Raw genomic sequence first — 23506 nt, forward strand, 5'->3', positions numbered from 1 at the left:
CAATTTCGTATGAAAAGATGTTAAAAAAAAAGTAACTTTTAAAAACGTTAAGTTGGCCCCCCCACTTTTTTAAAATTTGTCACGGCTTAACCGTAATGGCGCTAGCTTTAATTCAAGTGGCGCAATTGAGCGCATAACCAAATGTATCAGATGACCTAGTTACAAGGGACAAAATACGTACTGGGGGAGGGGGGGGGTACGTTCACTTGCCCCCCCCCCTCGCCAAATGTTTTTTCGGATTTCTAAAAAACAAATAATGGCGCAAGAGTTATTATTGTGGGCGCATATGAGAGCATAATCGAGCGCATTCATTTTCAAAATAATACGACTATGAAATCTCTCAGTGGAGGGGGGGGGGTTCAAGTTAACGGACCCCAAGTAACATAACACCAAGCTCGCATTCAGAAAGACCATTTTTAAACAACTTCCAGAACACTACAGTGTGAAGTTGGAATGCCATCAGAGAAAGTTGAATTACTCATTAATCTGATGAGCACAAAATTTTAATATAGCAGCACAAATTAGCACAAAATTATAGTGAAAGAAAATTTTGAAAATATCAATGTTGACGCTCGAGCATAAAGTTGGAGTGTCATCAGAAAAAGTTGAATTACTTATTAATCTGATGAGCACAACATTTTAAATTAGCAGCACAAAATAGCACAAAATTATGACAGCTTAATTCATTTCACGGACCCGAGAAGAAAACTATCATGAAAGAGATAATCTCTTACGTTCAACAAAAGCTCCCTATAATAATTAGGTTGCCTATCTAGTGCAGTATGATCTTTGCAGACCTACACAATACCTGTATAGTATCCCAAGCACTGGCAGAACTGCTGATCGCCTTTCTCCATGCACCTGCCTCCGTTTAGACATGGATTCCGACTACAAAACTCCATCATATCCTCCTTGAAACTAAGCAGTTTAATCTTGAAGTCTTCGTCGAATCTCACCCTGAGCGATGCGTTCAATGCGACACCAACACTCGCACTTTTTTGCCTTACCGATAACGTGTTGAGATACGACGATATTGCGATCGGAGCGTGTGGGACCAGTCCGTTTTCGTTCTCTTTATCGCACAGGAACCAATGCGTTCCGTTATCGGCGTAATTGTCGTAAATTTCTATTACTCCCATGTTCGACGAGCACTCCCCATCGCTTAATCTCACATGGTGAATTTCCAAAGATATTATGTACCCTAAAGGGGCGACAAAGTGCTGGATGAAATTGACATTTGGTAATGGAGCGTGCGGGTAGTTCAGATGCATTAATACTCCCACGCTGTCGTTCTTCAGCTCGTGTACTTTTTCCGTTTCCGAATCGCTTACAATCTTGTAAATCGCCTTAAAGCCGTTTCCGTGGGGATTACCGTCGGTTTTAAGCGCAATCTGAAGCTTTTCGGTGGTCGACATAAACGAACCTTCGCTAACTAGCTCATTGTTTTGGAACGGCTGAAATCCGGGCACCTGGCTACCCAATTTTACCTCCAACAAATTACCTCCCCCGTCATTCTTATCTTGATTGGAAGATGTGCCGATGCTATACTCTTTAAATTCTAACCAAACTCGCCTTCCGCTAGGTGCTAGGATTGTGATTGAGCAATCCAAGTGTGGCAGTAGAAACAGCGGATAGTTGGGACTGACAAGCACGCCTTCTTTGGCGGTGAGAGTCTGAGCCGGGCACGAAGACACATCGACGGCGTACCAATGGAGAAGAAATCCGCTTCCAGATATGGAGTAATCGGAGTGAAAGTGGACTATGGCCTCGTGATCGTCGGATACAAAGTCAAATCTGTGCATATCGGCGTCGTGGTTTCCGCACCATTTCACGCTGCTCTCCTCATTCTTACTCTTCACCTCAACGTAATCGTACAAACATTCGAGCTGCGACTCCATGTTTAATTTCTGGAAACGTATCACGATGCGTGTCCTCTCCGGGCCGACAATTCTAATGAAAAAATCCAAGTTGTTGTAGTAATACTCCGGATAGTTCGGCGTAGTCAACTGCCCCTCGGTTCCGTTCACAGTTCTGTTAAAATTAATTCCGAAACCGAGCATCTGATTGGGCCGCTTGCACACGTATCCGCCGACCGCGTCGCACTTAATTGTATTCCAATACAACCCACTCGGAAGCGAGCTGGTCGGCGTCGGCATCCACCGCACGCCCAAGCACATCGGATTGATCAAGGCGTTCGTCTCTTCCGGCGCGTAGTTCGGAAGCCAGCCGGAGTAACTCATAGCGTTTCCGTCGACCCAGTGAAATTTACCGTTACTTCCAGATCGCGCGCCGAACCAATAGATCGCGCTCGTCCGATATTCGGGATTCTTTCGTATGTTCGCGCTGATAAAGTTCTCCTCTTCGGGTGTCAAAACTGACGTGAGTTGGCCCTTGATTCCCATGCAGATTTGCTGGGCGGTCGACCATGTCACCTCAGGGTAACTGACGAAGAGGTAGCAGGAGTTGTTGAACATTTGAAGGCGATCGTCGGAACACTGCATTACTGCAACGAACATTCACTTTAGTAATTTTGTGATATTGTACAGTCACGGACATAATTAATGACTCATGTGACATTAATTATGTCAGCGGCTACACACAATCAGAAGAAAGCACGAGCTGAAAGGTACTATGAGAACTTCTTAAAGGTGCAACAAATTACATCTACATTTAAGGGCGTTCAGACACTTTTCATGTACAGAATCTCTCCCATAATGGCACAAAATGTTAAATTATCAACGGTGGAGTTAGCAAAATGCACTAACGGCAACAATTTACATACTTTAGTACAAAACACATGCAACTATGCATACACAAATTACAGCGAATAAATCGATACGCATTGAAGCCAAGCCCCACGTACTCATCAAAGCGTATTTAACAAATGAATACTAAACGTCCGCTTACGGCTATAGAAACGGATGAAAACATTTTCCATTTTCAATAATGAAAAAGTATACGAGGCTTCCGTTTTATTTAATTATCTTACACTTGAAGTAATTAATTTCATCACGCCGCCACAATTACATTACGTCTTCGCGAGCACGGGAATTCTTAAGCTAATTATGTAATAGTAGTCCTGGCAGTGATGGATGCATTGTTCAAACTCGTTAATTCGCAGCGAAACACTGAGCGTCGGGGAAAAGTGGTTTTGTCTGCTCGATTATCCAAAGGATCTAATTTTTGGGGATGGTACGTACACGTGTGTGTCACTTTTTGACAGTTCCACGCATATGAAAATAATTCTAGCGCTTTAATTTCTGCAGAATTTGTGGCAAATACAATTAGCCCAGTTTGCAAAACATTGCAGAGATACATCATTTAAGTATTTTAAAAATGTTTCTGAAGTAGCTGTATACGTTATCTGAAGGAATCAACCAAAGTACCTACTTTGGATATTTTGTTCAATTTTTCGAGTGAAATTGGGAATTGAGGGTCCTGCAAACAGTGCGTCGGTCTTTGTAAAAAATATCAAAAAACATTTTCAACTCGGGTTGAAAAACTCCACTTACTTCTCTAGTTTTACAAAGAACTATTTAATGGGCCATAAACAGATGCATAATACATAGTCATATTCGTTTAACAAAATCCTTATACCGAACTTTATTAGATATATAAAAGCGCGAGTAGAGCAAATAAATTTAAACCTTAGAAAAGGAGGTACGAAGAGACACTACACGGTACAGTTTCTCCAAAGCAACACTTGCATTAATAATGTAGAAAAAATCTTCCATTACTCCATTAAGTTAAAACCAGCCTGCCTTTTTTTGAGCCCCGAAGAAAAAATTGTCTCAGATCGATCATTTCAAACAGTTCCAAGATTGGATTACTAGTTCAAAAGTTACAGTCCTTTGAATTTTTTTCTAGTCTATAACCTTTGATTGAGAAGTCTGATCGAAAAAGTACGAATTGTTTTGGATTCTACGCACCCAAATTAATAAGAAAAAGTGTTTTCTCGAGAAATTTTGGTGCAGTCGATTTTTGGCTAAAAAGGAAGGTTATACACTGCCTTTTTTGGAGGCAAGAAAAAAAATTGTCTCAGATCGACCCGGAAAAAAATTTTCTTATAGAATGTGGCCTGTAGAATCCATAATTATGCCTCCGAAACGAATCAATAGAATTTAAAAAGCAAAGCAGATTAGTAATCACGATTAAATTGGCTTTCAAATAATGTGCCATTTGCCATAGGATTCCATTTAAAATTTTAGGGGTTAAGCTTCCTACGTAGAGGGGTGAAGACTTGGGTTCGTTAAAAAAGTTGTCCCCCTCGAATACAAAATTGACGTGTTCGAGGATTTTTCGAAATTTCTAAATTTAATACCCTAAAAGCCCTCTGTATACTTCTCGTTGGGCCACTCTGTATATCCAACACTAAACAAGTCTTGATTCAGTATAACTAAAATAAGAGTAATAATTGTCGTATTAAAATCATTTTGCCAAGTGATAATCTAGAGCAAAACTTAGAAATTGCCATGGAGAAACTTGATAAACGATATAAATGCAATAAATGATGTAAATCTAATAAACGACACAAATGAAATACATTCTTTAGCAATGAATGATGATTTATTCAATTTTATAGATATCACGAGATTTAAAAAAATGTATAATAAAAAATATAACAAACATGAAGTTAACTTTAAAATCATACTTTATAATCCACCACAAAGAATTGAATTTAAAGATTTCTCTTATACATAAATGATTTACCCTGAGTTTTTAATAAAGTCCAATCCACAAGTGACTGTTTAAATATTCAAGAGGACATTAACTCAGTGATTAAGTGGTGTATTAAAAATAAACTGAAACTGAATATCGATAAGTGTAAAATCCTAACTTTTACTAGATCAAAAAATCCTTTACTTTTTGACTATAAGATGAATTGAAAGGTCTTACTAAGAGTCACCTCCGTTAAGGACCTGGGCGTGTTTTTCAATACCAGCCTTAACTTCAACTTACACATTGAATACCTAACAAATGAGTGTTACAAACTTCTTGGTTTCGTTATCAGAAATACACTCAATTTCACGAATATACAGACAATGCTAACCTTATGCGTTTATTAGATCCAAGCTTGAGTATGCTGCATGTATCTGGTCTCCTCAAACTCTCAAATACTCAGACATGATCGAAAAAGTGCAGAAAAAGTTCATCCGAGTAATGATTTTTAAAATTATCCACATTTGATCCCTTACGGTACCCAGCTTAATTACTTAAATAGTACTTTGTAGTAATTGGGACTGCAGTCTCAATCAAAATAGGACACACACTACATTCTCCTGAGCGCGTATTAATGATTTTATGATTATTTGTATTTTTTCCTTTTTTGTATCATTATGTATACTTGTTAATAATAAAAAATCAAAATTGTTGATGTGGCCCACAGCTATGAGTGGAAACCTTAAAATAACCCTTGATGATAAATGAGTTTGACATATAATGATCAACCTAACTTCCACCCCAATGAGAGAAACGTGTTAATAATTTATTCATAGACAAGAAACCTTACATTAATGCTGTCTAATACAGCACATACTTATAAGTTTCCAACGGGCTATTATGACCTACAGGCCAGATGGTAATCGCCCCCCCCCCTCCCCGGGCCAGTCCGCCCCTGACTAAACCCCTTAGGAACTAAGATTCGGAAAAATGCCGAATATCCCTTACGATCCGACGCATCAACAGACAAAGTTAATAATAATAGCTAGTTAAATAGTAAATTAGTTAAATATAGAAACAATCAAAAGTGAATATTAATTCTTGAATTTAATTAGGCGTAAGTTTATAATTCACTAATGTTCATATATAGTATAGAGAGTAAGTAGCTTCTCTTTATACAAGGTGTAGACCCCTTGGATCATAATTCCTTTACCATAAAAGATCCCGAAAAAATTCCTAGAGCAAAATTGTACACATTTACCGTCGCCATATTTTTATTTATTTATTTATTTGTTTAACCAGACACCATACAGAATAAAAATTCCAATTACATGGCACTGGGGCCCTGAACAAACACATTAGGACTAATTAATATTAATTAATTAATTAGATCTAACTTGATTTATTATTGCATTTAGGGGATCGTGAAAAAAGTCGATATCATTCACTGAGGAGAACTTATTTAGAGTGATCAAGATCTTAATAAGTGGGAAAGTTGTGTTGCTTACTGCAAAAATAGTATTATTTTTCCTTAGCTTAACAAATTGTACTTTAAGCTTAGTTTTTTGAAGTAATTCGGAAGAGTTTAACAAATTGTGTAAAATTTGGAAGACAAATATTGTGGCGGAAATGCACCGTCGGGTTTCTAACCTCGTTATATTTAAGCCGAAAGTACAATTTAAGTAATTAAGCTGGGTACCGTAAGAGATCAAATGTGCATAATTGTGGGTTGACCTAAAAACATTACTCGGATGAACTTTTTCTGCACTTTTTCGATCATGTCTGAGTATTTGAGAGTTTGAGGAGACCAGATACATGCAGCATACTCAAGCTTGGATCTAATAAACGCGTTTTATAAGATTAGCATTGTGTGTATATTCGTGAAATTTCTGATAACGAAACCAAGAAGTTTGTAACACTCATTTGTTAGGTATTCAGTGTAAGTTGAAGTTAAGGTTGGTATTGAAAAACACGCCCAGGTCCTTAACGGAGGTGACTCTTAGTAAGACCTTTCCATTCATGTTATAGTCAAAAAGTAGGGGATTTTTCGATCTAATAAAAGTTAGGACTTTACACTTAAATTTGCTTTGGTTACCCCATTGTATAAGAAAGGTGATCATACCAAACCCGAAAACTATCCAGCCATTTCTATTTTACCAATATTCTCAAAAGTCTTCGAAATGGTTTTATATACACAAGTTTCGAAGCATTTTGAAGAGAATCATTTGTTTATTGGAAATCAGTTTGGATTTAGGAAAAATAGAAGCACTGCTGATGCGGCGATTCATTTCGTTAATTACTCTCTGAGGTGTTTCGAAGAAAGTGAGCACTCTATGGCCATTTTTATCGACTTAACTCGTGCTTTTGACAGTGTGGTGCACGAAATATTAATTACGAAATTGCAAGAGTTGTACAAAGTTGAGACATCTAGTGTAGCATTGATCAAATCATATTTGAGCGATAGAATGCAAGCTGTAAAGGTTGATGGTGATACATCCAAGTTTCTCAAGCTTCAAAGAGGCGTGCCGCAAGGTTCCATTCTGGGACCTCTATTATTTTTAATATTTATTAACGATTTTTCGTTCCACTTAACACTGTTACATGCCTTCAGTACGCGGATGATACAACTCTGCTAATATCGGACCAGAATTTAAATAGGGTTTATGAAGAGGCGGGTAGAGCAATTCAATTAACTGAAAATTGGTGTTTATCAAATGGACTAAGATTAAATTCTAGTAAAACGGTACAAATGCTAAAACCACCCTCAAACAAAATGATTTCCATAATCCTTGTTATGCTAATTTTTTAGGTGTTAACATTGATCCAAAATTAACGTTTAAGGAACATGTTAGTAAAGTAGCCAAAACAATTTCCGGTAACATATTTCTCTTAAGGCGTTTATCTGAAAACGTTTCCCCTAATATTTTACGTATGGTCTATTTATCAGTGATTCAGTTATATTACTGTAACATTGTTTGGGGTAAATGTACAAGTGCAACCCGAATATTTGCTCTCCAACGTCGTGCCATTAGAATTATAGGCAATCTGCAGTATAGAGAAGATTGCAAAAATGTGTTTATTAGATTCAGATTGTTGACATTTCCTTGCATATTTATACTACACTGTATTCTATATGCTAAGATTCGTGCCAATGAACTTTGTGTAAGGTCCTATATACATATCTAGTTATAATACACGAAATTGCAGTAATCTTGATCTAAAGTATTACCGATTAGAAAAAACTCACAGAAGTTTTGTAAATATTTCGTTTGAGCTTTTTAACCTGCTGCCTAGCCAGACCAGGGATTTACCGTACGATGCCCTGAAAACTAAATTAAAAAAATTCCTTACTGAAGGCGCATTTTATACTATTAATGAATTTAAAGACTGTGATTTATGTGTAATTTAACATTAATGTATAAATGTTGTGTTGTTTCCTTTGACTTCTGTAAATGTTTTATTGGCATGTTAACAGTAATAAATATTATTATTATTATTATTTATTATTATAGATATTTAGTTTCAGTTTATTTTTGATACACCACTTAATTACTGTTTTAAAAATATTTTTGAACACCAGGGGCTTGCTGTATTCCAGTGGCGTATCAAACTTCCGTTTTTTTAAAATAGAACACCTCATATTTCATTACCGATTTGTACCGAAAGTACTTGAAAAATACTTATTTTTTTTATCTATCATGTTATACCCGAGGTTACACCCCTAACTTTAACGATTTCGCTGTTATAACCTTTTTGCTCAAAATTTGACAGTTTTTCGAAAATCTTCTTGGCTTAATAAAGAACTTATAAGCTTTTTTTTAAGGGATCGATAGAGTTTCTGACAATGTTATTCACCACTCTGCTTAACAAGGTAAAATACCCTTCAATAATAACTTTTGCAAGTAAACTGCCCCTTAAACCTATTTGAGTCCGCACACAATCAGGGGTGAACTAGAAACAAATTTAATTTAATAGGGAGAATGTCAAGGTCAATTTAATTTGGTACACAATCTAAAATAAGCTTAAGGGCCCGCATGCACTAAAACTAATGGCTACGGTGACTTTGTGCTCATATCTCTATGACTTACCACGTTGGTAGGTGGTGAGTGCTACTATCTCAAAAAGTGCAACAAAATATAACACATTTAAACAAATGCAATTGATCAGTTTGCGGGCAATGCGAACCCCCGTATATTTGCGCTCGCACTACCCACACGTCGAAAGTAGGTAAACTTAAAACTTGCAACAAATAAAGAACTAACTTACCGTTTTCCATTGAGACGCGAGCCTTAAATCCTCCGAAATGATGCGAATAATCCGAACTAAATCTGACTTTTAGTTTCGATCCCCTACTAACGTATCGTAGTAATTTTAATTTTGAACTCCAATCGCCGCAAAGACGCCGACCTGATTCCGAACTATTCAAGGTTGACGAATTCGCGAGGTTCTCCAGAATTTCCAGATAGTCGTAGCTGCAACTGGAACAAAATTTGTAAAACGCTAGAGGGCCAATTTGAAAGTATATTCCTATGAAAACTTTATTTTCCGTAGTTGCAAGAGTGTAATGAACTAATAATGATCATATTGCTCTGATACATTTTCTTTTCTTTTCCTTAGAAGTTGTTGCAAGTAGGAAAGTAGCTGCTTAGAGTTTGTGTATAAATAATACAGCATTTCCACGTAGCCCGTGCAAAGTTTCAAAGTAATAATTGGTCTAAGCCCATTTGTGGCGGAATAAGATATAAAATGAAAAGTGCCTGGATCGCGTGTTAGGAAATTCGATACAGAAAGATTGTCGCTACCACAAAGCTTGTGTGCATGTGAATATATTGATCCTAAAATGCACATGGGGTAACTGAATGTAATTATTGAAGTGACGAACCATAATAATATTGTAACGTAAAATGGTTTTATTGTAGTTACTCTTTATCACTTACAATTTATAACATAACACAAGCGCATCGAAGCTGGAACTGACTCGCAACACGAATAACATTTTTTCTACAAGGGCGCCTTCGAAGTCTATGAGGATTTCTAGAATATTCGTAACTCGTGATTATACAAAGAAAATTTGTTTTTTTATGTCAACTCTCTAGAGGGTTTACACAACTTTTTGAAGTTTATTGGATCAAAAGCTCCCCCATTTCCACCGACCACTTCAAAAGGGCCAGGATCGTAATCGCGTTGAAAAATGATTTAATCGATAGAGCAAAAAGAAAGTTTGCGGCGAGGAGTCACTCATAGAAAAGAAAAACTTTTTAATTCCATCATTGAAAAAACCGATCAGTTTGGTACGCTTCATAAATTCCATAAATATATGAAGACGCTTTAGATATCGATTTCAGAAGTATTTTATTTTCTATTGAATAACGTAAGGCTTTGAGACTTGGATTAGTTCCATCTCACCCCCTTCAATTGATCAATGTTTGAATTACATTACGATGTTAGCTCGTTCATTATTTACCGCTGTAGCATGTTTTTCAGACAAATTGCCAACTTCTGGCAGCAACTTCGCAGTTTTGTCAATGTCGCATTGTGTGATTTTCTTTACTAGTTTTCGAAGTATATTAACTTGAATTACAATCAATAATGCATGAATAAATGATTGCTGTAACTCTAACTGGGGGCTAATTTTAAATCTAAACCGTGCTCGGTAATGGGGTTAATTGATTAATTACAGGTACTGAAAACGCTACAGTGCCACAGAACTGTCAATTTCGCAATTGTAATTAGAGTTCTGAAAATTAATGTTTTTGGGAGTGCTAATTTTAGCGGTATCAAAATATTGACGTAAAAAACTTTGAATTTCCCAATTAACACAAACTGTAAAATTTTCCCCGCGTGATAATCATTTCTCCTTACCGCACTTTTTTGTGCTAATAAAAAAAGTCTAGAGAAAAAAGTTCATAGAAAAAAGGTCCGCCGGTAAAACAGAAACAAATCATAGACGATCGAGCCCCTTCTGTTCTTTAGAGAACGCGCCAAAGGGCTTCTCGAGTCAATTTGATACCAAGCTAAGGTTTTCTAATGACTGGGGCAAACCTGATAATCAAAAGATCCAAGTACCAAGGAAATGCTTGGGACTATTTTTTTTGAAAAAGGTTTGAGCTCTGGTTACAGTTCCGGATAGCCCTTCGAGAAGCTTGAACGTTTTTCTAAGGTTTTAACCCACATAGCATTCGATATCTTATGTATATACATTTTAAATCCATAATGTACAGGGAATATCCTGTCCATCTTATGTATATACTATGTATATTCATTATAGGATAGGCATATGTATTTTATGTTCAGTATGGATATTGTATAAATATACATTTTGGATGTGCTATGTATATACATGAGATTATATGTTATGTATATGCGTTTTGAATTTGATACATGCGTGTTCTGTATTACTCATTTTCCATTGTACACTAAGAGACTTAATAAACAAAAAGCTCCACTCCGTGAAAAGAATTTATTTATGAAGGTATAGACCAGAGCTGGGCAGAATACTTTCAAAAAGTATTTGAATACTAAATAGTAAATACTTTACACAAATCAAAGGTATTTGAATACTAAATACTTTTACGTTCAGCACAAGCGAATACTAGATACAGATACATTGAAAAGTATTCAAATACTTTAAAAAATAAGTATTCAAATACTTTAGAATGTATTCGAATACTTTCAAAAGTCTAAAGGTATTCGAATACTATAAAAAGTATTCGAATACTTTGAAAAGTATTCGAATACAGTAAAAAGTATTCAAATACTTGTCACTCAAATACATTAAAAATGTAAAATAGTATACTAGATAAAAGTCTTAATACTACTTAAAAAATCAAGTTATACTTTGTATGGGGTTAGCTTTTTTTATATTTCTATTGTTATATACAAATTTAAGGGGAGTAAAAGTAATAATTTCAAACAGTTCCAAGATTGGGCTACTAGTTCAAAAGTTACAGCCCTTTGAATTTTCTTTCGAAATTGACTAAATATTTGTGAAAGTATTTGAGTTACAAATACAAATACTGCTTCCATAAAAGTATTTAATTACAAAGTATTTGAATACTTTAAAGGATTTGAATACTAAAAAGTATTTACAAAATCGAATACTGCCCAGCTCTGGTATGGACGCTAGTAAACTTCCCGAATGTTAGAGGAATCTCTATAGAACATCCATTCTGAATGTATACAACATACATAGAATATCCTATTGAACATCTTTTGCATATTACAGGAATATTCATGATATATCCAGTTGTCAGTATACCAATATACATAGCATGTCTGATGCATATACATGCATATACATAAGACATCCAAAACGTATAAACTATGTATTATGTGAAGTCTGCCAAACTTATATCCCATGCGCATACATCGGACATTTGCGACATACTTTTCCACATTCTATGGATATACAATATTCCACGTGGAATGTATGTACATGGTATATGCAATGTATATAGGTCTGCTATGTGGGGACTGGCAATGATAAGAAAACTGTAAAGTTTTCGCTCTGAAAAACAAACATACTTCTCTTGTGGGGGAAGGCATGTCAATATTCCATATTTTTAAGTAGCGCGACTCATAAGAGACCCCCAGACAGCGGAATGTGTTTGGGGTGGCAAAAACCCGTGAACTATAACTAAACATAGCTAATTGGCACCCTCGTAGTAGAGAACTGTTCAATAAAAGGGAATTTTTATATAATCTTTATATTGATGAATACCTATGGGATTTATAGAGCCCTGTAGACATACCGTAGCGATTCTAATGCACACCTAAGGAAATAAACGAGAAAACTAGTTACCGACAGTTCGAATTGACAGCGTATGCAGCTTCTGACCTCACCACGGACCAGATTTTTTGCTCGCAGTATCCAGTATTTACGTCAATGCCAATATGATTTCGATCGCGCCATAAAGGGTTCTGGCATGGGTTGGCCAAATGACTTTTTGGATGAATTAATTAATTTCCTGAACTGGAAGTTGCTGAGTGGTGTTGTGGTGGAGCTTTCCGCTTTTAATACCGTATGGTGGAGAATGTAGTATCTTGCCTCCCCTGCATTTCGAGGTACCATCTGTCTTAGCTCTTCACACTCTCGCAGGAAAACCGTGAAACTTTCAGAAGGCGAGAGATTGCTTTTTCCGTTTCGTACATGGGTTCGGCGAGGTATTTAAGTAAAAATCTGGTGAGAGAGGCGGAATTTTCGAAGAGAATTCTTCCCAGGTAACCGCTACATTTTTTCGATCGAGTATTGATTTCTTAGCCGAACCTGAGGTGTCAACGCGGAGATTTCTTGATCGCGTAAAACAAATTCTCCACCAAAAGCGAATATTGTGATTTGGTATACGCCATTTTTGCCTCGCACCCAAAAGCGTCGCCATTAACAAACGTGGATGTCTTCCTAATTCTCTACTAGTTGCCATCAGAGGTACAACTAATAATATAAGGCTAGTTTATGCAGAAAGAAAACTTCATTGGGTGAAAGAGACGATCGGGCGGCCGATTTAATATTCAAGCGAACATTTTTCGTTTCTGTGCATATTTGGATTAAAGCATTCGCGTTTAAATAAATTGTTACTACGAAAGCGATAAGGTCCAAGGTGCAAAATATTTCATTGCGCCAGATTTGTAGTGGCAAGTCACGTAAAAAACTAATGTCAAACGCATCCAATTTGTTTATATGAAATGCGAACAAAATTATGTCCAAAATGGCTACCGGTAAAAAGGTTAAAGACAATTAATTCTAGTTTCTAAGTTACAAGGGTAAATTGCACGCCTGAAGCATGGTTTCGAAATTAATTTACAGCAAGCAATCCAAATTCAACTCAAGAGGTCTACCTATTCCTATTGCCTAAGACGTTCCACTATCCAATTTTCCAAAATTGCTGCTGCTTTCTAAAGGAAAATCCATCACAAATTTGTTTTGAACAGAAATCTAGGTGTTTGATTAATTACAAAAAATCCCGATGTTCAATTATATGTTGAAAACGTAAGCACGATATAGACATTAAAATTTTTATTTGAATCTGATATACCTAAGGAGTACCTCAATCTTTTAAATCATAACCAATGCAAGGAAAACTGGAATTGAAACTATCGTATTTTCATTAATACAGGGTGGGCCATTAGTGTGTGGGTGGACGATTGTAGGTTTATTAACGCGCATATATAAAAATTCATTGTGGGAGAATGTTGAAGGGCCCTTCAGGCTACAACCTAAAAATATTTTCACTGAAATGGCAATTGTTATACAGGGTGATTTATATCAAAGTTGCATTTTTTTAAATGGAACCCCCTGTATATTATTACATATTTCGATTCCTTGGTCAATGTTAGTGTGACTTTATGTATTACACATAATATCTAAAATGAGTAGTTTAGCCGCAATTCGTCGTTTTTTTTTCAAAAAGTAGATGTCCAGTAAAAATTCAATATCGCAGTTATCATAAAACTTAGAAGGCCGTGACTTTGCAGTGTCACTAATAATGAGATGTACTAACATACGCCGAACGACTAATGTTAAACTTTTTTTTCTGTTAAAAGAAATCACTCCGTCAATTTTCAAAATTTCAGAGGTAACTTGATTTTTTTTAAAGGCACTACAAAGTTTTTTTTATTGTATCAAATGGTAAATTTTATTACCTTTCTAACGATATAAGCATGTCGGTATGTATCCCTTATCTATTTTTTGTAATTCAACAGTTTCTAATAATTCAGTGTTTTTGCGATTTTTAAAGCCTCTCAGTAATCAGTAGGCCGTTAAAAATTAAGAACACAAATTCAAACGATAAAACATTTGCCCCCAATAAAACAAAACAAAAACTCATGTTTGTCGGATAACTGCGATATTCAATTTTTACTGGACATCTACTTTTTGGAAAAACGACGAATTGCGACTAAACGACTCATTTTAGATATCATGTGTAATACATAAAGTCACACTAAAATTGACCAAGGAATTCAAATATGTAATAATATACTTTGATATAAATCACCCTGTATAACAATTGCAATTTCGTTGAAAATATTTTTAGGTTGTAGCCTGAAGGGTCCTTCAACATTCCTCCACAATGAATTTTAAGTATGTGCGTTAATAAACCCACAATTTTCCAACCACACACTAATGGCCCACCCTGTATATTCAAAAGTATTAATTTGAGAGTGATCTAACCAAAGCATCAGGTTTTTGAGTTTAGATTATAAGAGAAATTAAGAGTAAGTAAACTTTCATTCATTACTGAGCCAGCCTTGGTATTAATATTTAATTGCAAAAGATTAATTGTTACAGTAAAATCTTTACCAGTGCCGTAGAAATTAAATTTTATTTTTGAAGCGCAGGGTGTTCAACCCCTGTAAGGGTAACTAGCCAGTTACAGTACCCGTACTCAATTGTTTGTAATACAATTTATTAATACTGTAGCACTCACTTGATGCTCTCACGTTTACTTTCCGCTTCTTTGTCCCGCGTCTCGTAGTCGACTGCCCGACGCGTACGCTCCCCGGTTATTACATAAGGAGTAAGGACAACTCGTCATTACCAAAATCTCTTTATTATATTTTATATAATCACCTTGGGCAAGTACGATTCTTAAATTGCGACAATATAAAGTTACACTGAAGAGGCGCATTATAGTCGTAAATAGGTGACATGTGACTTATGAAGTTTTTTAGGATTACTTAAGACCTCATTTCGAATTTGAGACGCATTTTTTTCACGAAAAAACTCAAATTATACGTCGAAAATTAACCTGTTTAACTGTATCACCTTAAAGGCGATCCATTTTTCAATTTCTCTTGGAGGAAGTATTCAAAGGGGGGACCCTACTATTCGTAACTTAAAGAAACGCCGTTTAATTGTAACGGTCGGTTATCTTTAATATCTTTGAGCGGATTCTTACTATTGAACTAACTAGAATTGATTAATTGAAGCTTTCAATACAGCAAAACGCGACTCATTTTTACACGAAATCAGACAAATGGTTCAGAACGTCTTTTCCAGATAAAAAATTTGTGATCTTGGACTAATTGGTGCACTTTCGGGGTAGGCAAATGTTCAAAATTAACATTGAGGTCGTTTTCTTGGCGAAGAAGCCATTTTCAATGTAATTCACGTTGAAATGGCGGAAACATGTAAGGGACAAGACCTTTAAACTGCACTGAATTATTCATACACACCCTCAGATTTTAGCGCATTGGAATATTGCGGCTGCTGTTGTTTTGTAGTGAAAGGGAATTTAACTTTCACCCCCCAAACATGTGCTTCAATAATTACACGGTTACGTTGCAAAATCGAAACCCCCAAAGGGATCACTTGGAAGCCCGTTTAGAATTTTATAGCCTTACTGATAACGCCTGTACAAAATGATGATTGTGCGTTATAAACCCGAATCTTCCACCGTATCTGCCCCTAACGCGCGAAATAATTCATTTCGAGGGAGTATCAGAGTGCGACACATTAAGCGCATTAGTTTCGTAAACGGCCGGCGGCGGCATATTTGCATGGGGCCTTTCTGAGCAAATATGTACAGACTCGTAAAAGCTCCGCAAATAAAAAAGTTATCGCCGCCGGCGACGGCCGACGCCGACGTCTGGAAATGAAATAAAAGATCAGGTACCCACCTCGGCTCGCTCTCCAGAACTAATTCCTCAAAATCTAAAATTAAACGGTAGCCCGCAGGTGCGGAAACCTCAGTCTCGCAGAGTACATTATCCGGGTACTGGCGCGGAAAACTGGGGCTCGTTACCGACGTTCTCGACTGCTGGCGGGAAAGTGTTACGGTCCGGTTGCAATCGGGAGGCCAATTGTCTTCTAGGGGCTCTGAAACAAAAATGCGCATACAATATAATGAAATACAAACGTCAAAAAAGAATGGCGCATAACACGCTTTATAGTTTATGGAAAACAACAGGTGTTTCAAACTCCCTTTGTGTAAGTTATGAAAGGAAAAATGGTGTTCCGTATTTTCAAGCGTGGAAAATTCGAGGCAGCCTTGCGTGCCTTATTTAAAATTGCTTTCTAGATGGTGCGATTGCGTTTTTCTTGCCCTTTTTGTTTAACAAAGGCGGTAATTATCGTCAGTGAGATTGTGAAATTTTGACAGGGATGCTGCAAACAGTACTTTAGGGGTTATCCTGAAATTAATCGACCGCATTATCACGACTTGAAGAATTCGCAATATTTTTCGGTCTACAATGAACAAATGGTATCGTATAGATGAGTTAGTCGCCAGTAAGAAAGTTGGAGAAACGGCTTCTTTGCATATGTAACTTCTTATGAAATCTACTGTCAATTCAGCGAGGTGCATAATGGCAACAAAAGGGAAGGTTTTTGCACCTGGTACGTTTGTACTGCACAAACTTACCGTCCATAGTTCAGGGATCAGGAGCCATAAACTAACTTTTGGGTCTCTAGTTTTAGCGAACTGTCCAAAAATAAAGTCGTATAGAGTGGTAGAGTCGAAGCAGAAAGTGGCTTCAATTCGAATCACTCCCTGAAGCGTATCCAATTGTATAATTACGAAAAGGGACTAAATTTGAAAAACATCTTTTTCAATTTCGTTACGTACAGGCACAGGTAAGTTCAAAGCGATTACGCCAGCAAGCGGAAACAGCGCGGCATTTGAATATATTTGTTCCTTTAAAAATTCGGGCTCTCGAAAATGCTTTTATGAAAATTGTTAGCGGAAGTGGAAATTGAATTATAAAGGAATAACCGTACGCAATACTGTAATTGTGTCCGATTCAGTCGTGCGATGATGGATATCGTCGCTGAAATGGAGATGGCGGCCGTTATTAATGGTCGAGTAACTTGTCGGTATAGGACCGGGCATTATTATTAACCCTCCTCTTTTCCTGACAAAGGTTGAAAATGAAATTCCAATGCGTACGTTTTTTCGTCGCTTATTAGTGGTGGAAAAAGAAAATATTTTACAATATCCCTTTTTTTTAATGGCATACCATGTGGTGGGAATCCACCCCTAAAAGACTGAACAAGAATGAGGGAAAATATGGCACCCAAAAGAGCCTAACATACTTTAACAAAACAACCCTTCCCTCTAACTAGACACGTATATGAAGGTTTTATCGATTAAGAATCAAGTGGTAGTACAATCACCCTTAAATCATCCAAAAATTCATTTTATAGTATTTTACATTATTAGCCAGGTAAGTGAACTGTCGATAGGAGAAGTTGACTGGCGAAGGAGCGCAGCCCACATATGAGGACTTCTTCCGCGACATCCAAGAAAGACGGTCGATAAATAGAGCAATGTATCGAGCCATTGTTACTGTTCAATAAACGACCATTGTAAATTGTTGTATAGTGTCTAATTTAGAGGTGTAACACCCCTCTTAATCCTTTATAGCGTTAATAAGTAATTTTACATTGATAAACACTATTGTTCATGAGGTAAATAAAAAAACCCTTGAAAAAAATACGGGTAGCCATTATGAAAAATTGCCACCATTTTAAAATATAACAAAACTTGGGCGTTACTTCTGCATCTTATATTAATGGCCTTACTTTAAACTACACGCGCACCAAAGGGCATATTTTTATCACAATTTGCAATTGCAAACTTATCGGTTCTTTTGTGTGGCTCTCACACTAAGCCGATTGCGTTAGCAAAACTGACTTTGAATGCTGTGGAAAAAAATACCTATTTTATTTAGGAAAATTTCCATACAAAGCTTCAACTGTATCATCTTAAAAGCGATCCAGTTTTCAATTTTTCTTAGAGGGAGCTTTTACAAAACATTGATTCCACCGATATCGGTAAGTTACTTTAATTGTTTTTGAATTGTATACAGTAATGATCGGTTATGAATTCAAATTTTGTTTAGCTATAAGGTGTGTATACTGATACGTATCCACGAGGTATGCTTCATTTATAGGAAACGAATTGCTCTTTAAATCAGGAAGAGTGAAAAGGAGAATAGAATTGGATCGTCTTTAGTTTGCCAATATATTCAGTTATTCATTTTGGAATTCGCATTTATTCGTATTTGGTTAAACGTCCGTGTCAAGTTTTGATTTTCAGATTTAAACAGGAGATAAAAGGGCAAATATCCGCAAGCTAAGGGGTATTTGAATTTTATTACAGAGCTAGCCGTGATAGAAAAATTTTTACCAGTGTCATAGAGAACCAATTTTACTGAATACAAGGATCTTGAACTAACCGTGACAGCAATTGAGTTTTGGAAGTGCCTTTTCTCTTCAAAGACAAATTCTTAAGAAAAAAAAATCCAAGCCATACCTTCACTCTGCAATCTCTCGCAGATAAAGTAGTTCGGCGCGGCACAATCGCGATCGTTCCACATAAAGCCATTAGTAAGCCGAGCCGGGGACGTTTGTAACGAATACACCCTTCGAACTTCCACGCAGTCCTGCTCGCTCAATCCGTCGTCGTTCGGTTGCCGATTGTAGTTTCCATGCTGAGACCACCCCGGAAACCAATCTAGAAACAAATTTAACATAACGCTCGGTGTCGGGGGCGGACTTACTCGTATAGGAAAAAGGTAGCCCATCGGACCATCTGAAATCACCCTCGAACGTTTTATCCGTTGCTCCAATCCAATACGCGTTGTGATCCCTGTAGCCCGGACTGTAAATAGAAAAATTCAGTATCATTAAAATTCCCTCGATAGGTGTCAACAGCTTTTGTAAGTAAGAGTAATGCATAGATCGCTCTGGGAAAACACATATCAAAGTTTGTAACGAGGTTATTGTGTCAACATCCTCTTTAATTAGTTACAAACTTGGGTTCGCTAAACAAACATAACGTTAAGTGAATTGATTGAACGAAGAGGTACACTTGAGGGTGCTTCGCGAAGTATACTCGACCCGAAGGAGATTGTGTATAAGCGGAACAAAACAACAAGTTGTTAGTGTATCTAATTAACAACCCCAATTCTTCTCGATTGTAAACTTCGCATTACCTACGTGACGGGAAAGCTCTCCGGGCGCACTCAATGAGAGACGTTCCTGAGTTTCAAGTAGGCATTAATTTGTAATGAATTTTAAGGGTAGGTACAGTTATTACTATTCACCAAACCCGAATTTGGTACATGAAAATTATCAGTCGCCCCTATATTGGGGTGCGTTGGTAGACGAAAATAAATGGCAAATATTTTTTGAGGGGCGACAATATTTCAGGGGAACATATAACGACCCAGAAATGAATATTAGGGGGTGAATTTTTTTTGTGAGCAAGTACTTATGTGATGCGAAGGTTTTACTTACAGGAAAACACTCGGAATGGACCTAAGGCGAAACACTCCGCAAACTAATTTTTTATTGAAGGGGAAAGGGCAACTATTTCGTGAGTGAATTTTTGTGTGGGAGAGTAGTGATCCGCTCAAAAACACAATCGCTTTATTTATAAATATTTCATTCGTAGACTAGATTTTAGTAAATTATGGCCGTTTGCACCGTTTTACTAAACATTGTTTAAAGTCGTAAACACTGTTTAGCAATAGACAGGGTTTGCACCGTACATTAATCAACGTTTAGAAAGGTGTAACCTATGTTTAATCTAAACGTCCAATTTTGGGCGTTTAAAGGTCTGATTAGTACGAGTATGTCATAATTTGTAGGTTATAGTAAATACTACCAGTATCTTTATTTTGATTTTCTTTCTGTGGTGTCATAAATTTTGATAAATTATGGATGTTGTTGAAGAATTTTTCATAGAAGATGATTTAGACATATTGGATATAGTAGAGTTTGGTTTCCCACGTAAAGTTTATACTAGGAAAAATCATTTCGAGGAGATGGATAACTTAACATTCTTTAAGCGCTTTCGTTTGACGAAAGATACAGTTCTGCAGTTGTTAGAATTAATCGAAATGGATCTCGAATACAATAACAATTTGTATGAAGCTACTACCTAATTACCCATTTGTTATCCTAAACTATACTTTTAGAAACAATAATGTAGCACCTATTGATCAGTTGTTAGCAGCGCTTAGGTTTTATGCAAGTGCTGGACATTTAAGTACAGTGGCTGATTTTATCGGCATGGATATCTCCACAGCATCACGGTTAGTTGCAAAGGTTACACATGCTATTGGTAGACTGTATCCAGAGTTTGTTAAAATGCCAGGTCCAAATGAATTAATTCAAGCGCAGAGAGAATTTTATCGTTTATCATCTTTTCCCAGAGTTATTGGTTGTGTTGATGGTACGCATGTCAAAATACAATCACCAGGTACTTAAGTAGTTTCTCATAATACCTGATGAGGTCAATATACATTTTCCAGGTGGAGAAGATCCGGAGGTTTTTAGAAACCGAAAGGGATATTTCTCTATAAATGTTCAGGGTACTTGTGATGCAAATTTGAAACTGTTAGATGTTGTTGCTCGCTGGCCAGGGTCTACAAATGACTCCACCATTTTTAATAACTCGAGGCTTAGAAGGCGATTTGAAAACAATGAGTTCCCAAACTGTTTATTGCTAGGTGTGTTGGCTATTGACAGTAGAACATACAAAACAGTAATTTTCTAGGCGATAGTGGCTATGTTGTTAGAAATTACTTTTTAACACCTCTTCTGAATCCACTAGCAAGAGGTGAAAGACTGTACAATGAAGCACATATTCGCACCAGAAATGTTATTGAAAGATGTTTCGGTGTGTGGAAAAGAAGATTTCCAGTTTTAGCGTACGGAATGAGATTGAAGTTGAATACTGTATTGCATGTTATAGTTGCTACAGCAGTTCTCCACAATTTAGCAAAATAAATGAATGAAGAGGAACCTCCATTACCTGATGATCTTAATCATGAAGAAGTAAATTATTTGATCAATATTGGCAATGTTGGCGATATTCCTAATATAAATGAAAACGTTCATGTGAATCACTTGCGGGGTCATTTAATAAGGGAGTATTTTACAAGACTGTAAATTGTTAATAAAATTTATGATGAAACATTGGAACTTTTATGAAAACACTTGCACAGTGATGAGAAATATACACACAATATCAAAATTACATTTACAAAAAGTACCAACTTAAAAATAATAATGATTTTTTTATAATCTCAATTGCAACTGCTTTAATTTTTCCTTTTCTACTTGAATCTGTAATTTAAGTAATTCCACTTTTAGTTCTCTTTCACGTTCTATACTTTTTAGTTCTTCTTCCATTTTCTTATTTTGATAATTGACCATATCGATTCTTTTGTCAAGGAGCAAATCGTACTTCTCTGCCAATTCTGATCTTGATAATGCCTTAATTTGGGTTGTTGGACGACGCCTTGAGGTAGGCAATGTTTGCCTTCTTTTTGGTGTAGGTGTACTGTCTAAGCAAATGAAAAGGCTATTTTACTTACAATGCATACGAGACTATAAATACGTACCTTCCACATTACTTTTTCTTTTCCCACTTCCTTTTTCATTTGAATGAATTAAATTAGAAGTAATTGGTTTCTGTAAATCGGATGGTATGTGTCTCCTCCATGTTATATTCTGAAAACAAGTAAGTAGTTTATAACAAATAATTTAGAGAAATTACAAACATAACAATATGAGAAAATAGGTCAATACTTACGTCCTCATCGTCGCTTAAATGTAATGATTCATACACAACATCTATATTATTATCTTGTACGTCTTCTGAAATATCTAAATCCACAGGCTACAATCACAATACAGTTCTATAAAAATGTAATGATTTTATATAGAAACTACCTCTACATTTTCATCTTGTTCTACATCACCATCATGATCATTTTCCAATCCATACACAGTTTTCGTATTCATAATCGAAAGGATAATGTCATGACAAGGTTCTTTTTTTGGTATGTTGATTTGGCCTCCTCCTGTCGCAAATACTTCCTTTTTTTCTTCTGCTGCAAGTTTTCTGACTTCTCGTTTACGATTTTCATAAAATCTTTTTAGCACTTCAGGTGCACGGTAAGTGGTACTCATGGCGTTCACTTCCTGGGAAATTTTCTTTTAAAATTAAAAAAAAGTATACACATAAATCAAAAACCCGTGCTCAGATAAATTTTAAAAATACCACTCTGTCAAACGTTCAAGAATGAAGAGACTATACAGGCATTAAAGTTCTAATTAGTTGTGGTCATACGTACTTCAACCTGATTTTTCGGACCTAATTACTTTTACCTTGTTACCCTATTCATCTTCCAGAAATAAAAGAAAGGATCTCATTACGATATTTCTCTTATTGTTTCTTTATGAAGTGCAATTTGTATTATCGGGGTCTTTTCAAATTTACCTTTAAATATAATATCTTAATTACTTATCCAAATTTAGTGCCATCTATGAAATGCATTGTTCTATTGTCATTTATACATACTCGTTTTGTCTAAAATAAATTTAATTCATTTCGTTTGTCACCCTTTTCAACTAAAGAAATAAAGAACAATTTTTTATGTGTCTTCAATAAGAAATCTTTATGTAAGGGAGCGTTAAAATTACTTCCTCTTTCTATTTTCATCTTGATCTTATAATGTAAATATTTTTAACTTTAGACTTATCACTTTGTTTGTGTACTGTATTATATGTTGATTCTGTTTTAATATTAAGAGTGTCTCAAAAGTAGCGAATATTACACATAATATTGTAGATATACTATAACTAGGTATAACTATTTGGTATTTAATTACTCCACAAAAGACGTTTCAGTTACCTTATTTTCTCAAAACGAAAGTGCAGTAGATAAAAATTATGTGTTCTTAAATTACAGGATTTAACTATATCAGACTCTTCATACAACTTCAAAAAAAAAACCAGCGTGATTATATTTAAGAAATGGAAATACTTAAGAATCGCGATGTGTTGAAAATGAAAGACCAAATAACTATTATTTGAAACATTTTTCCATGAAGT

At 36.0% G+C, this 23506-nt stretch overlaps 1 protein-coding gene and 1 long non-coding RNA gene across 2 annotated transcripts in view; both read right to left on the reverse strand.

Annotated features, from left to right (window-relative positions):
* Positions 1-797: 797 nt before the first annotated feature.
* LOC116174495 overlaps positions 798-23506 on the reverse strand; it is a 35236-nt gene continuing 12527 nt past the window's right edge. Inside the window, exons 3-7 of the mRNA XM_031492430.1 lie at positions 19159-19259; positions 18912-19112; positions 16276-16474; positions 8926-9137; positions 798-2503 (exon numbers count right to left, since the gene is read on the reverse strand). Coding sequence (XP_031348290.1) covers positions 798-2503; positions 8926-9137; positions 16276-16474; positions 18912-19112; positions 19159-19259 — 2419 coding nt within the window. The remainder of the gene's footprint in view (positions 2504-8925; positions 9138-16275; positions 16475-18911; positions 19113-19158; positions 19260-23506) is intronic.
* On the reverse strand, positions 21707-22309 carry LOC116173324. Its single transcript, XR_004145917.1, has 3 exons — positions 22203-22309; positions 22012-22120; positions 21707-21954 (listed from the first exon to the last, which is right to left on the reverse strand). It is a non-coding gene; the product is annotated as an uncharacterized LOC116173324 (long non-coding RNA).

The sequence above is a fragment of the Photinus pyralis genome, unplaced genomic scaffold, assembly GCF_008802855.1.
Source record: "Photinus pyralis isolate 1611_PpyrPB1 unplaced genomic scaffold, Ppyr1.3 Ppyr1.4_LG6, whole genome shotgun sequence".
Classification (NCBI taxonomy): Eukaryota; Metazoa; Arthropoda; class Insecta; order Coleoptera; family Lampyridae; genus Photinus; species Photinus pyralis.